This window comes from Pseudochaenichthys georgianus, chromosome 13 (assembly GCF_902827115.2).
Source record: "Pseudochaenichthys georgianus chromosome 13, fPseGeo1.2, whole genome shotgun sequence".
NCBI classification, from domain to species: Eukaryota; Metazoa; Chordata; class Actinopteri; order Perciformes; family Channichthyidae; genus Pseudochaenichthys; species Pseudochaenichthys georgianus.
The window spans coordinates 26,107,356-26,124,079 of record NC_047515.1 but is presented as its reverse complement, the minus strand read 5'-3'; the positions used below and the strand labels follow the sequence as shown (position 1 = coordinate 26,124,079).

Below are 16,724 nucleotides of genomic sequence, written 5' to 3'. Positions count from 1 at the left end.
TGTATGCCTATTTCCTCTTCTCCTCACCTAATTGGTCTCTCTCCGCAGCGTTCACTTTTCTTCACCGCAAGTCAACCAACCATTGTTTAGGTCTATTTTTTTTTGCAAATATAGGCAATCATTTCAGCGAGAAAGAGCGAGTGGAAAACGATAATTAGTGAGCCCAATGGCAACGTATCGCGAGAGGCATTATAATTAAACGTTTAGCTGCTATTTAACATCCTAATGGCTTAAAAAGTCCACTGAGAATGAATGTTAGGCGATATACTCTCACTAATGACGACAATTTAAAATACATAATTGCTGATTAGAAACTAAAAGCAACGCTGCACATTAAAGGATTTGTCTCACATGTCCCCAAACGTTCATGTTGTAATCGCACATTTGAATACCTTATTACCATGCATGCAAAAACATTAATACAATATTTCATCATCATAATAATAATAATAATAATAATAATAATAATAATAATAATATATAATAATTAGTTTTTTCATGCAGGGAAATTCTGTTCAATCAAAAGTGACAACGTGCATTAATATCAACAAGTCCAAAATGGATAAATGTACCAGGCCTAAAGCCAACTGCAACTGCGTTCAGGCCAACTATGTTCACTTGAGCTTCCTCTAAAAGCTCCTTGTATTGAGTCGCCGTTGCTGCTCCTCGGCATCTCAGCTGTTATGCTTTTTTTCTTTATCTCTTTTCTCTCCGTGTCACCGTTGTGACTTATTTTCCCCCCAGATCACAGAGATATACTGAGGAAGGACTCCTCATCCATGTGCTTCCCTCTCCCTCCCTCTCTCTCTCTTGTCATTTTCAGATTGTTTTAAGCCACACCCATGCAGAGAGAGAGAGAGAGAGAGAGAGAGAGAGAGAGAGAGAGAGAGAGAGAGAGAGAGAGAGAGAGAGAGAGAGGAGAGAGAGAGAGAGAGAGGGGGGGAGAGAAAGAGAGAGAGGGGAGAGAGATATCCATGACCATCTCCCGGGTGTTTAAAAACTAACTCAGGACAATAGCAGCGAATGAGCGCTTAATTAAATTAATTAGTCCTTCTTGTCAATCTCGGATTAATGGCAATAGCGGCGGTGCTGCTTAATGTTTTTTTTAAACTCATCTGCTCTCTCTCTCTCTCTCTCTCTCTCTCTCTCTCCCATATCAGTGGAGGGGAAGGGGGGGCTCATCCCGGCATCCTGAGGGGAGGTAATTTGCACGGATCAAGGGGGCAAGGCGCCGCAAAGTATAAATACTGTGACTTCAATAGAGGATCATCAGCAGGTTCCCAACTCCGCTACCAAAGGAGGGAGGAATTGGCAGAGAAGATATATTCTTTATACATTTTTTACCTTCTTCCAGAGTTGGCAGCATCATTTCGTAGGCTATCATTTCCAAGGGGTCGATTTAAAACGAGCCACACCATTGATGTCTTAAACTGTCGTGGAGCAAAGGGAGAGAGTGTGTGAGTGTGTGTGGAGATTCTTTTTTTAAAGAGGAGTGAAGGCAGTGATGGAAGAGCTCACCGCTTTCGTGTCTAAGTCTTTCGATCAGAAAGTGAAGGAGAAGAAGGAAGTGATAACCTACAGGGAGGTGTTGGAGACCGGCTCGACGCGAGCAGGCAGCAGGGAGTCTTTAACCGCGGAGCCGGGGAGCCGGGAGGAGGCTGCAGCCGTCACTCGGAACGGTGCGCTCTCGCCGGGCAGGGAAACGGACATGCTCAGCCCGGAGAGAATCAGGGACGCCGGGAGCCCCAAACTCATAGACGGTAGGACTGCATGGAGTACTGTAGTCTACAATCGTTATCTATGGGATGGTTAGAGGACTTAAAAGACTTAGGCAGGAATACATTTAAAATATCTTTATTTTAGGTCGTTATATGATCCAATCAGATGCTACAGATTTGAGAAATCAAGCATTTGATTCAAGTTGCAGAATGTAAGAAGAAAATCCTTAACTGGTGCTTTCTGAAAGTATCATTTGTGTTTATTTAGTTGTTTGCTAATGCAACATTATTGCTCATTCATATTTCAGTCTGAATAAGATGCTTGCAGCTTCATAATGTTTTCATGTTGCAGTTTCAAAAAGTTTTTATTTATTTTAAAAGGCCTATTCCCAGATAAACAACAAGGCCTGACATGCTAAACTAATGCTGAAATATAATAGCACATTACTTCAACCCAATGTGCTTATTTTTTCACAAGTTTATGAACACAGGTGCTAGTCCTGGATGTTTATACCCGCAATTTAGCCTTAAATGTAGAAGAAAAAACCATAAAGGTTATATTAATTCGTCACATAAATTGATGTTTCTGCTATCTCATAGATCTTCAGATATAGCAATGTTTCCAATAAAATAGGAGCATCAGACACCTGACATACAGACACCGCTGCAAATGAAAGGTGGCCAAAGTCTTGTCATCTCTGCCCTGTTGTCTGTTTTCAGATAAGAAAGCACATAATGTGCAATCGTAAAGGAATTGAATACACAATTGATTATCTCATATTAAACATTTTAAATCAACAGTATTGCAACACATTGTTTGTACGTTGTCAATATGTTTATGTTTGCAAAGCCAAAATAAAAGCAAAGAGAAAATGTAAGGATTAATAAAAAGAAATACAATAGATAAATATTTAATTAAATATAAGGATCTGCTTTGTTGATATTTTTTCCAAACCAACCAATTTCAAATGAATTTATATTTGTACTACACTTTAAGCAAAATTAGGCAGCTGTGTGTTATGAAACCTGGACAGTGTGACAACACAGAGGACATGATATTTTAGAGTTGAGTGGCTTGTAAAAATGACATCTGTTCGTCATGGGCAGCGTGGTTAAAAGCGGAACTGCGACAAGCATGTATCAGACATCCAACAGTGGGCACAGCGTTGCATATTTATAAGAAATTAATAATTAAAGAGCTTTATGTAGCTCTACAAAACATCCGAGGTCTGATATAGCTCTGTGATATTTGAGGGCTGGGAGGGCATGTCTTTCTTTCTTTCTTCTTTCTTATCATCTAGGTTTTTATTACGATTGGGGTAGGTCGATATTCACTTGTGTACTTCACCTTATTTCAGTTCGCCTCTTTAATCTGGGATAGGGTTTACACACACGTCAGTCTGGCTAATTTTCACTCCATAAAATAGTTTATCCGGTTGAGTAATTATACGAGAATACACCTTAATTTTCCAGATTAAAAACATATGAAACAAATGTGTGAAAATGGAGACCAATGGTGCCCACACATTGAGGTCACATAGCAGCTCCGTGATGATGATGTCTCCCTCTCTTCTCGTCTGCAACCACACAGGCAACACGGACGTGAAAGAAAGGAAAGAGGACTCGAAGCCTTTAGATGACGAGGCACAGACTAAAATCAAACAGAGAAGAAGTCGGACTAACTTCACATTAGAGCAGCTCAACGAGCTGGAGCGGCTCTTCGACGAGACCCACTACCCGGACGCCTTCATGCGGGAGGAGCTGAGCCAGCGACTGGGACTGTCGGAGGCCCGAGTACAGGTAAGGGTCCTTTTAATTCAAATAGTGAAAGTGATGTTGAGGCACTAACTGCCACGTATGAGGGTCCTTTAAATATGAGTGAATTAAAAAAAACGAGGAAAATTAAATATTCATTCTTATCATTAATAACATGTTCATCACCAGCAGCGTGCGTATTTGTGTCAAATACAAATCGACCATCATGCTCTAACTAACATATTTAAAGGAAAACACATATTATATAGGTCTAATAATAATGAAAATAATGATAAGAAGAATACTAAATATAATAATAGATCAACAATCAGACATGCACATAATATGTTTCCCTTAATATTTCCTTTTTCAAGAGGGATTTTAATAAAATATTCAATAATCTTTTTGTTATAAGCTTGATATCACGCAATAACAGAATTGGCATGAAAACATTTTTGTTTTAATTATGTTTTAAATGTAGAACATACATATCACAGACCTATTAAAATCAGAATGAATTTGTAAAAAACAAACATATTTGTTTTAATAATTGAATTTAAAGATTTTAAAGAGAGAATAAACACATCATTTGTTACTCTGTTTCTATTGATTTTTGTAATGTGCTTATTGTCTCAATTAGGCATTTGTTTGCAGCACGAGAGTCGTTTTAATCTTTATTGTCCAAATCCAGCGAGACAAATAAGACGACAAATATTTGCCTTCAGTTTTAGGGTGTATGTTACCAAGGCCCTGTTTTTGTCAGCGATGCTGTCGTTTTTCATGGGGACAGACCATCTGCGCAGAAACCCAGTAAGGCTTCAGCCAGTCAGGGAGGGGGGCTCAGACATGCCTTGTGTAACAGGAGCAGGGGGACAATGAACATATAGATACTCCTTTCGTCTGATTTATCAAAACCCTATATCTTATTCCAGAATCTTATTATCCCATATGCTCCGGCTCAGGGGAAGACTGAGCGTTTGTCTCCATACTGAATATGTTGGTCGTAAAGGACAAAATAAATCATAAAACGGGCCCAAAAGACCCCCATCCCAAACTCACCCGCACCCCCAAAAAAAAGTTAAAGCCAGCTTTTTGCAGTGCTCTCCCGGCCTGAACTGGAATCTCACCAATAAGGCGTATTGTATAGCGAACAAGGAGCACAGCTCGGGGATTTGCATAAATTATGTATTATTTCTACCCAAATCAAGACCAGCTCTCTCCCTCTTTCTCTCGGTTGGAGTATTAGCCTATATCGTTTTACCAGTTGCATTCAGAGACCACACTTTTATTTTTACATTTTTACAAAAACATCTATCTCAATCAATAACAACAGAGCATTTGCTTTAATCGTCGCGATAAATTCTAGCTGAAATGTGCACAAAAGGACTTCCGAGTGACATATATTGTGGTCAATAAATGAAGCCTGCATGCTGACAGCCAAATCAATATGATATTTCAATCATGCTTTCACTGTATGGACCTAATGTAAGGGAGATTGGTGATTGACATGGTGTATTGTGGTCTTATTGAGCCCGAGTTTTGTTCACATTCAAAGCAGACTATCATAGCAATAAAGCGTTTAATGTGTTCCAAGCAAGGCGTTTCTCTGAAATTGATGCATGTCGATTTCGACAGAAGGTAACAGGGAAGAGATCTTTGAAGCGTTTTTCTTGTGCAAGTGTGTGTTATGGCGGTGATTAGACAAAACTGCGAGGCATTTAAGCGTTTCTCTGACATGGATTTTCTGCATATAAGGGTAATTATTTTCAGCGGTCAATTAATGAGAGGGAGATGGAAAGAGAAAGAGGGAGATGCTCTCAGATCGCCTTGCTCTGATGTCCAAAACCGTAATAGCATTGCTGCTATCCGATATCTGAGAGTCCATTCAACTCTTCGGGGACACTAATCTATAGAAAGATGAAACCACCGCTGACAAGGTTATTTATTATAGTCCAATAGACCTGCACATTTCCAACAAGGGTGTTTCTATTCTCCTAATAAGGTTTTGCTGTCCCTCTTTTCGTAGATTTAGTTTCCATGTTCTGCTCCAACCCTCCTTTCTCTCCCTTGCTGTGGACTAATGTAATAATTCAAATCTGGGGTTAAGCAGTGCCATTAATATTTCAGTGGTCCTCGGGGATATTGTTTTTCTGCGGTTGTTGTCACTTTGAGAGGAATTACACATGGCCTCACAAGCAGCTGCCAATCAGTAGGTCTCTAATTAATTTCTGTCCCTGCAGGTTTGGTTCCAGAATAGAAGAGCCAAATGCAGAAAGCAGGAGAACCAGTTACATAAAGGTAGGCTTTTACCCTGCATACTCCCACAAAACACAACACTGTATTTATATTATATTATATTCTATGTCAAATACACATTCAGATGCATGCATTTTTAATCTTTACGCACAGTTACTATTTGGGACATGGTTTAATGTTCAGCTAATTAAGCCCTCAAAAGCGATGTGATTTATTTAGTGCCTGTTTATATTGGACGTTATTGCAGTTATTTAGAGTACTAATTGTTATTGAGTTGTACAGTTTACTTCTTTGTGGTTTTTGCATATTATCATCACAATTAAGCTATCATCTGTGCTTTTGCAGGAGTCCTGATTGGAGCAGCGAATCAGTTTGAAGCTTGTCGTGTAGCGCCATATGTCAACGTGGGGGCTTTACGGATGCCATTCCAACAGGCAAGTTACTTTGAAGCGTCTAGTCTTAAAACAAGACCAATCCCCGGACTGCTGTCTTGGCACAAGCTCTGCCCAAGTGCTATGCAGAGACTCCAGTTCCAATGTAGGGGGTAACTAAACTCTTAAAACCACACTGACAAAAACTCTGTGCCAACACAGCGTAGCCTGTACAACCTTAATTGGAAAATGGTCTCTATTGTTTTATGGCTCATTTTGTATGGCTATTTTCCTAGCAAGCACACATAGTAGACTTACCACTTCAGAGACAGCCACCAAGGCAAAGCGTTTCTTAATTTCTTTTTGCACCTCGTACAAAATAGGCTTGCTTAATTTATATATCTTGAAACTACTGTGCATCATTCTCTGTGTGTGTGTGTGAGTGTGTGTGTTTGTGTGTATACATGCGTGTTTGTGTGTGTGGACAGAATAGAACAATTATCTACATTATTTAAATTATATAACATTTTAGTGTAGTCATTCCTCACTTTCAAGATTTTAACATGTATTGGGTTAAAACCTGCATTAAATACCAATCATTGTTGTCAGTAACTTAGTTAAGTGTTATGAAAAATTGTATGATATAATTGAAAACTAAATATATTCTTGTTAAAGCACAGCACTGCACCATCATGGTATTATCAGAAGCTTCTTTCAGGGGGGTCCAACCTCAGTGTTACAGGGGCACTGGCCCCTGGTGGCCCCCCCCCTTAGAACCGCCCATGGTAGATGCATCAAATCAACAACAATGACACTATAGTGAAATGAACTCTTCACACAACACTGCAAAGTTAACGCATGTTCTCCCCCTTCTCTCCCCGTGCGTCTCGTCCCGTAGGATAGTCATTGCAACATGCCGCCCTTCTCCTTTCAGGTGCAGGCGCAACTGCAGCTGGACAGCGCCGTGGCCCACGCGCAGCACCACCTGCACTCTCACCTGGCAGCGCACGCGCCCTACATGATGTTCCCCGCGCCGCCTTTCGGGTTGCCCCTGGCGACGCTCGCGGCCGAGTCTGCCTCCGCAGCCTCCGTGGTGGCCGCCGCTGCCGCCGCCAAAAACACGAGCAAGAACTCCAGCATCGCAGACTTGAGACTGAAGGCCAAGAAGCACACGGCCGCGATGGGACTGTGACGCCAGGGACAATGGTGGACACCGTCTCTCTACGCGCCATCTGCCACGTCCTCGCCATTTAGAGAAACTGAACGCTTACTAAGTGAAAAAATCATCCAAGAACAGAGTGAGAAAAAATTATCCAAGGAAGATATTTATGTTTTGTTTTCAAATGAAGGACGACGAGTGTAACTATAAAAAAATATAGGCTATTTATGAGACAAAGAAAAGACAATTCAAAAAGAGACTGTGACGTGATAGCCTACACAGAGTGATTATTGGAGGCCATAGGCTACAAGTGGATGGATAGCCAAATACGCAGGGCCCTTCGCCGAGGAGAGCGGCGGGACATCCCGAGGAGCAGGATGCAGCTGGGACGGTCGGATACTTTGTCAAACAAGGCGAACCATTCTTCAGTTGTTCCGTTACTTTTAATATTAGACTATATTATCATTGTTACGATTTCATTTTGAACTTAGAGGCTGGCCTCGTTGTAAAACACTTTCTCTGGACAGAGCGGGGGATCTTTGACAAAACAGAGACAAAAAAAGACAATATTCCAAGTGTTTCTTCCTCTTCTGTTTGTTGTCCAAAATGCCCAAGCAGTGTTTGCATGAGTTCGTCTTCACGGATGACGTGATGTGAGCCATCTCTCCCCCTCGGTCTCTCTCCTTTGCTCGCTGAGGAAGGGCAACTCTCACTTGAATGTTTGGCCTATTTTTGACCTTGTTTGGACCTCCTCTGATAAAGGTGACAATAGGAGACACAACTGAAATGTGAGATTATAATATATAGGCTATGCTGAACTTTTTGTCAGGATAGCCCGATAGTGTCCATAAAGTGGTAATTTGTCGCCTTTAAAAGGAGCATTATGTCATCTTATAACACAGAGAACACACGAACAAATGACAGTACCGGTACGGGCACGTGTAAAATATGTTTATACACAAGAAACATGCATTATTTTTATTTAGTGGCTTTGAATGCCTTGTTGGGAATTTGTTCATTTTGTATTTTACTTTATTTCCGTGTATTAAAAAACGATGTGCTTTCTGTATGTAATTTTGATGTTTTTATAACAGTGAAAGTGAACTTACCTGAGGCACGGGTTTCTTAAAAAAGAATACTCATGACATTGTTTTACTTTTTTCATCACATGTGAAACGTGAATCCACCTAAACACAGTGTTTTTCGTTCGTATAATAAATTAACTAAAGTTTCTTTAATGAGTTGACATTATTTGTACATTCTTAATTGGCCACTAAATTATTGTTATTGTTATTATTATTGCTGCCGGTAAACCTTTGAGGGCAATATATTTTTAATAATTCATGCCTGTAGGTCTTTTGATAACGTCACAGTTGTGACAGGCCCGTTTAGTCAGGAACATGGCTGTCTGTTGCATGCTCTCCTGCCAAACCGATGCATTATTCATACATTGGTTATGGAGCGTTTGGAGAGGATGGCTGCTAATTTCCAGTACAAGCTAGAAAAACTGGTAGATAAAGGATCAAGAGAAAGGGGTTCGTTCAGTAGCTGATAGATAAAGTTTTTCAGCACTGAAAATGCAGATTATATATATTTTTATAACAGGCTGCTTATTTAGATTTGAAACCACAGTGGCATTGCAATAATTAAATGAATTAACCCCAACAGCCTATTAATTAAATCAAATAAATATGCATTTTAATTTAATTAAATCCGCAGTGTGTTTGTTGTAGCCTATACCAGTGTTTAGCCTGCACATACGCTTAAAACCTAATTTATATTGATGTTTAATTCCACCAGCAGATTTAAGATATTGTTAGTAATAGATATGTTCTTGCATACAATAATAGGTTAATGGTTTTCGATGTAATTCCAATTGTGAATCCCCGTGATCCGATTTGAATCTGGCCTCTTGCCCATCTTCTCTGAATTAAAATGTTGCCAGTTTATGTGTCATGAGTCATGACCTTACATTTGGCATTATGCGTAAAACATATAGGCATCCTACATTAAACAAAGCAAAAGTCTTTGTAAAAATCATTTATTTACGCCTGCCTCACTTGACTAACAAATTTGCCTGATTTATTTCCTGACATCTTAACCGCCTCTTATTGAACATTTAATAAACACCTGACACGGGAGCCTATAATTATAGTAATCCGGATCGCATTACCCCTTCCGATATTTCCACACAAAACACAATGTCTTTAGCTATTAATTAATACTGATCTCACAGAGTCTGCACTACAGTCTGGAGTGTTTGTGTATCTCGCCGTTTGGGGCAGGATTTAGACGCCACAACTATTGAATTATTGATTGTGAGCCTCGCCAGTAATGGAGGAGACGGAACTGGGAAACTGCTGAGCCGGGAGCGTGCACTGCTGCCCTGCCATGGAACTTAAACATCGGGGTCGGGGGCGCGCATGTCCTGCGACTGTAGTGTGTGGCCGCCGGCTGTGTTTTAACTTGCCAGTGAGGTCAAGTTCATCAGAGTAATTATGTCACAATAATTGAGTTATTCAGAGATTATTTAATACATATTCAGTTATTTCATTTAGAAACAAAGGCCCTAAAGTATCTAATTTTGTTGTATTGCATTAAAATTCATCCTTTAGAAAATACAAATTGTGATTTAAAGGTTAAATAATTATTTTCCAATCTCATGTACTATGATTATAGGAATATAAGATTAAAAAGTGCCATACATTGGAAGTGTCACTTTTTATCACCAAGTACACCACAAGGACATTCCTGTGGGAAAATAATGAAAAGTATGATGACTATGACTTTATGATGGCATCATTCATTTCTAGCAATATTAAGCATCACCTGAAGGATTTATCTACCCAAATGGGTCTGCATTTACTACTGTCTTAATTGTACCACAACAACTGAAAATATTCCTCCCTAAACACTTTTCATGACTACATCCAAAGTCACGATTCCTGCCCTTGTGGCTTGGACCGGCAGCTATCAGCTTGTCCTGAGGTGTAGTGCGGAGTGGAGGGCCTCCGCCTTGAGGGGCCCAGGAGACAATGAGACGGGGACACACAAGTGTTCTCCTGATTAGACATGGAGACGACCAGCGCTCTCACTCTCCTCTCAACACACTCTTAAGACACACACCCCCACGCAGCCAGCCGGGAGCCGGCCATGCGGGCTCTCTCTCACCGTCTTTCCCTCTCGCTCGCTGGGTTCCTGCTTTCCCCTGGTCTCTCCCTCCCTCCTTAACTCACACACACACTCTCTCCCTCGGCTGTAATGGATTATTGTACACCATGTTGGAGGAGTCAAGTGGGCCAATTCTATTCAAGTTCTTCAAATGAATGAAAACAACACTGGACATAAATCCAAATGCATGTAAGCAAACACTCGCACACAGAGACCATCATCAGCTTGGTGAGTCACACCAGCACTCCACACCATGGAATCCTTCATATCAACTGGTGCTGTCTCGTTGCTATATTTACCCCACTACAACCCCAGAGACAAATACACTCTCTCATTTCCCGCACTAGGCCCTTTATCAAATTAGGGCACGTTAAACAATCACAGAGCGGTTTTTACTGACAGCTGTGGCACTTCTTTTTGCATGTGAATGGTTGTGGCTAAATGTGATTGTATATACTGTTTGTGTGTGTATGAATTTATGTGAGGAACTACGTGAGAGAGCTCTCTTTCTCTTCTTTTTCTCTCTAAGGGTTTGCCTTTGTTACATGTTAGGAGTGCTCAAAGAGCAGGGCGCACACAGCACCACACCAAAGACAACAGCCATCAGGAGCAACGGCAGATAAAAGACCAACTTCAAAGACATCAAATGGAGCGAAAGTGAAAAAGAAACCTGCTGAAAACTCCCTCCAATAGCACTCAGGCCAGCAATTAGGACGCCATATCACTGCCTGTTATCACATGCATGCATGCATGCATGGTATAGGCCTGGGTGGCTAACCACAGCATTTGGTGTGGGTTGCAGTCAGCGGAGAATTATAGCATTCATAGAGCTCTACTGTAACACTGTATTTAATTTCACTGTAGGATGAAAAGTGGGTGTTCGCACCGATTTGACCCCTGCTATGACCAGGGAGGCTTAACCGTGGTGATTACGGACGAGGAAAAACAACAGTCTCTATCTCCAGCTCCTTTTCTATTCAGCAGCTATGTAGAACAAAACAAAACAGAGGTCAGAACAAAACAAGAAGTCTAATTGTTTCACTGTTTCCTGTTTAGGTGCCCCAGGGCGATCTACACATTTGTATGTACTGGCTGCATTTTATTTGTTATTAATTCATTTCCAGTTGCAGCTGGTTTGCAGATTAGGGAGATAACATAATGTATAACTCCTTGCTCTGGGAAGAAGACATAACAAGGGTGTATGTGTTGAGACCTGTGGGCATTAGTAGCTCTGAGGGGGTTTTATTTTCTTCAGCGGAAAAAGGTGACATTTGGTGCATTGTGGTGTGAGTTTGTGAGTATTTTGTGTGCGCCTGTGGTCTCATAGAAAAAAAGAGAACAGAAGGAAAGCCAAAGACAAGTATGAGGGGCACAGTCAATGTTAAGCATGCTGCTCTATATTTACAAGCTGGTAAGGTCCAATCATCTGTGTGTAAGTATAATCAAGAGTATACTTGCTTTTCAATCATCAGATGTTTGTACACAGACTCTTAAATTACAATAAGCCTCTTGGAAACGCCAGCCTTACTCATCTCATATTGATTGCATTCACTTTGTCTGAAGTTTACAAAATGTTCTTTTTAAAATGTCACAAAATGACAAAAACGTGGACAAATCACCCAATATTTGTATCAGGATGCTCAAGTGTCTTTTTAATGTGGCTAAATCCAGGGAGGTCCAGGATCATTCATTCTGGGGTTAAACACTTTTTCAACATTCTGTCCAAGGAAGCATTTATGACCATTTATATATCTGTCAACCACATTCGAATGCTCTCTGAACTGGTGACAGACGTGTGTGGTTACGGCAAAGTTTAGATGTGGTGGAAACTAGCCCCTGGTTTTCTACATAAGCATCAATCACCTGTGTACTGTGAATGTTATACTCATAAAGCTGTTAGTTGTTTTCACATAGACATAAATCTGAGTATGTGCAGTACAACAATCAATACATCTTACTGATGTTAGAAAACATACAACGCTATGATGGATTCGGTGACTGCAATTTACATACACTTTTTCATTCGGTAGTTGCATTCAAACACATCATAACCGCATGAGAAATGCTTTGGGACTTTTTCAGAAAGGGACCATAGGAATCTGTAAACATTAACAATATGTTATATTTATTATATGAAATCGCCCTGAACTATTGGCAAACCACTCAGCATAACGTTTATTATGGTGAGCTTTAGAAGAAACGGAAAATGTGCCGTACTTACCATGATGACGTAAAGCTGATGATTTAGTTTTTATTTCAAACTTAACATTTGGAAGCTTAAGGGCTACTCAATATGCAAACTATTATGCAATACAACCTTTGTTCAATTCGATTGGGACATAAAGGCAAGAATAATTCTTATGGTCGGGCAACTTAAGACGGTTATTGACAATTTTTCTGAATTACTATTTTGAATGCTGTCTTATAACAGTTATTGCTGTTTAAAAGCAAGTTAAGTGAAAAAAGCAAAAGTAACATTTTACGCAATCTAAAAAAGACTCTATCCCTGCATTGAATATGTAACAGTATGTTACAATTAAAGCAAAATGTCTTATTTAAACAAAATTAAAGGTAGGGTAGGTAAGAATGGAGAAACCAGCTCCAGTAAGCTAGATAATTGGTCTAGCTTTTTACAGCGCCACAGCTTCCACAGATGACATATTTGTATATATTTATTGTCAAAGCATTTAATACATTCATTGCTATCGGGATGTTAAGAGCATTCCATGGAATATAACAAAAAGTGTTTCTAAAGTAAATTACCTACCCTACCTTTAAGTATTTCAAGTAAAAGTATTCATAAAGCATTAAAAAGTATATCTTTACTGTTATTTAATTTTAACAGTATTATATAGTATACATGAAAGCACAGCTATTCTCTTCTTAGCTACATTCCCTGCTTTTTTAACTATTAATTAAAGGCAAAGTGTATACAAATGAATTGATATAGTCAAGTGTGGCAATCATTAGAACATTGGAGGGAGTCCTTATGCAATCACTTACTGTATGTAATTCATTGTTAAAGCATTATCCATGAAAATTAGAGTCCCGAGTACCCTCCTGTATATTAATAAGTCATTGGGGCAGCAGAATACGGGGGCAAGAGGTCAAGTGCTTTAGCAGTAATAGAATTTTAAAGCAGGAAAGTGTCTGTCATCTAGGGCATCTTATTCAGATGTTTACATTGATCCTGCCACTTGTGTCCCCTCATTGATACAGCAGTATTGACAGCTGTATTGCTATGGTAATTTACTCCTCAGGCAAGTGCATGTAAGTCTCTATTCCCGGGCAGGAAGACAAATACATAAAAGAACACACACACAAGCATGTACACATGCCAAATTATAGGCTAATAAGATGAGCATGAAAGGTAATGCATAATGGTGGGGGGACCATGTCAAGTTCAACTGGGAGGAGTAGGTTGAGTGGGCTGCTGTGTGTGTGTGTGTGTGTGTGTGTGTGTGTGTGTGTGTGTGTGTGTGTGTGTGTGTGTGTGTGTGTGTGTGTGTGTGTGTGTGTGTGTGTGTGTGTGTGTGTGTGTGTGTGTGTGTGTGTGTGTGTGTGTGTGTGTGTGTGTGTGTGTGTGTTTGGGTGAGTCACTGGTGGGAAGAATGCATCTTGTTTCAATGCAGGCTAATGCAAATTGATGTCACAAGCTGAGAGAAGGGCAGACAAAATGCGAAGAGCTGACTGAGCTGCATTAAGGGGCCAAGGAGGCATCGGAGGAGGCAGGACCCCATAGTGGTGCGACGTTCTATTGGATTACAGTGTTGGCTCAACAATCTGCCAACGTCTAATTAAATAGGCCTGCATTAGCTTCCTCCACAGAGGGAGGTGTGAGAGAAGGACACTATCTCATTCTGAAATGGGATGTAAAAATAGATCTCGCAACTTGGCTCTTCACTCGCATTCCCCCCCCTCCCTCCCTCCTGTGATATCGCTACTTCTCGGTGTATGACAGCCTCTTCCTGTCTCTTTGAGTTTATCATACTGTTGTTTTTCAGACTACTAATATCATCCTCTAGATACAAACTAAACAAAGTCAGTGGAAGTAAGACTTTGTCAATGTATGTTGGTGTTACACATTTTAACGCAACGGTGTTAGTTAGTTAGTTAGTTGTTTCCCCGATTACTAGAAAACTGGGAACGATCGGAAACTTCGCTGCTACAATAGTAGATCTTTAAAAAGTTTAAGAGTGGATTGAGATGTGTGCATCAGATACAACTTTTTCCTCCCTTTCCTTTGTTTTTGCAAAGGGAAAAAAAATTCAAGGAAGTGACAAACGTATGGAGAATGAATATCACATGTGTCCTAAAATAGCTGACTCTTTCTTTGGCAGATAACTGGTTGTGCTATATAGAGGAAGGAAGCAAGATGATTAAAAACAACTATATCTCTCAACCGGCAGCAAGATTCATAAAATAGGTTTTAAAGTTGCAACCTGAATCCTTTTTAAAAACTCCATTCGCTCAGCTGCCTGACATTGAATTTGGACTTCAGAGCGTGGAATGTGGAGGGGAACCGGGCATCAAAGGAAGTCCCAGAAAAAGTTAAGAGGTGAAGGGCAGTGATATGAGCAGAATAGATAGAGAGAAGGGTATGCTAGAGAAAGTAGACAGAGGTGCAAAAGACATGAGTGTGCCAAAGAGGAAGCACTTTGTTGAGCTAAAGCATGTTTGAGAGACTGCCTCTTATCTTAATGATGACAGGGACCCTTTTAAAGGGTCACATGTAACACACTGTGAGCTGGAAGTGCTCTTGTAGGACCACCTAAGAGACGCTGGGGAGCTGGTTTAAGTTCAATTCATGCCAGCAAATCTTAAGCTTGAAATGGCATGACTCATAGACATAGAGGGTTCATGCCAACATCGTCTATAACTCATGGTTAAAAAGGTCCACAGCCTTGTTTTCTTTAATGTTTTAAAAAAATATATAGTTAACGTAGCAGCATTTTATTAAGTGTGTCACCTTATATATTGTGGAAGCTTTTAATGCATGTAACGCTTGATGAGACTGTTGGATATGTTGCAGTTAAATCTGATGTCATTTTTGAGGCACTTTGTGAAATTGTTGAAAGGTATTGTTGTTGAATCTAAGACTTTCTACACCATATAACATACAATGGAAGGTATACTTACTGTAAGAAAATGTTGAAGAAATAGGTCGACATTCTGTGAACTGTGACAGTGATACATTTGATACTTGAACTTTTTAGATGAGATGATTGATACCATTGATATGTCCGTACAACAGAGATCTGGTTAGCTTAGTTTAGCAAGAAGACTGAGCCTAGCTAGCTTTGATCTGACCAAAGTTAATATTATCCAACTACCAGCACTTCTTAAATTCAATAGTTAACAGATAATTACACATTAATCTGTACAACAATCTAATTATTTCCCTTATATGACTATTTCCTCGCTCATGGCAGTTGCAAGAAAACCAACGTAGACTACAGAAAGTCCAGCACATAAGTGTCCAAAACATTGGTACACTTTAGTTTTTACACTTCAGTTTTTGTATGAATTAAACAAACAAAATATGTTGTGAATATAAGTGAGATTTAGAGGTGCTGGTAAGTTCATTTTGTTAACTTTGGACTGAGCAACGTTCGCTGCTAAACAAGGAACGATATTACACGTTATTGGTCCTTATGTGGTGGTAGGTTATACGGAAGATCATCAGAAATATCATATTCTGAGCCTGCAGAGCATCGTATATACAGACCTCCACCACTGCTAATAAAAACATTACTATAATCTTTTTTGTTGTAACTTCATTTGAGACTTGTTTAATATGTTATATGTACAAAATTGCAAATTCTAAATGACAAAGATTATATTGAGATTATTTTTCTGCTGAGCCTTGCATGTTCATAAAAAACATAAATGCATTCACAGAGGCGTTTTCAGTAGAATCCAGCATTTTTCACTCAAAGCAGCCTTTACGAGGTATAATCGTGTGCTGTGCGCTGCTGCTAACGTCAACACTTCTTCATATTAGTCACGTTTGTTTACTTTATTCCCTGAAAGCCATTTTTCTTTTGTGAGTGGGTTGGATAAATATAGCGCTGCTTCTCAGAGAGCTTTTAGAAGCTTGTGATGAAGCAAATGTAATGTATTTTTATAATATTTCCTTTGGGTGATATTTACAATCCCAACACTCATATCAGAGTGATTTCCCTTAAATACTATTCGAAATAATTTAGGCGAACAGCAACATGCTGGAGTAACTGAACTTCTCATAACAGCTTTCTCAATTGGCTCTATGACCAACATTTGAAATGAAAACCT

General features: G+C 39.8%; 1 protein-coding gene across 1 annotated transcript; it reads left to right on the top strand.

Annotated features, from left to right (window-relative positions):
* The first annotated feature begins 1,287 nt into the window (after positions 1-1,287).
* Positions 1,288-8,388, top strand: shox2 (shox homeobox 2). Its single transcript, XM_034097977.2, has 5 exons — positions 1,288-1,760; positions 3,310-3,518; positions 5,714-5,771; positions 6,075-6,163; positions 6,999-8,388. The coding sequence occupies exons 1-5, from the start codon at positions 1,505-1,507 to the stop codon at positions 7,290-7,292; spliced, it is 906 nt and encodes a 301-aa protein (XP_033953868.1). The 5' UTR covers positions 1,288-1,504; the 3' UTR covers positions 7,293-8,388.
* Positions 8,389-16,724: the final 8,336 nt, after the last annotated feature.

Coding starts and splice junctions, on each gene's coding strand:
- shox2 (XM_034097977.2), top strand. CDS start 1,505: ATGGAAGAGCTCACCGCTTTCGTGTCTAAGTCTTTCGATCAGAAAGTG. Junction 1,761..3,309: donor GAGCCCCAAACTCATAGACG/GTAGGACTGCAT, acceptor GCAACCACACAG/GCAACACGGACGTGAAAGAA. Junction 5,772..6,074: donor GGAGAACCAGTTACATAAAG/GTAGGCTTTTAC, acceptor GTGCTTTTGCAG/GAGTCCTGATTGGAGCAGCG.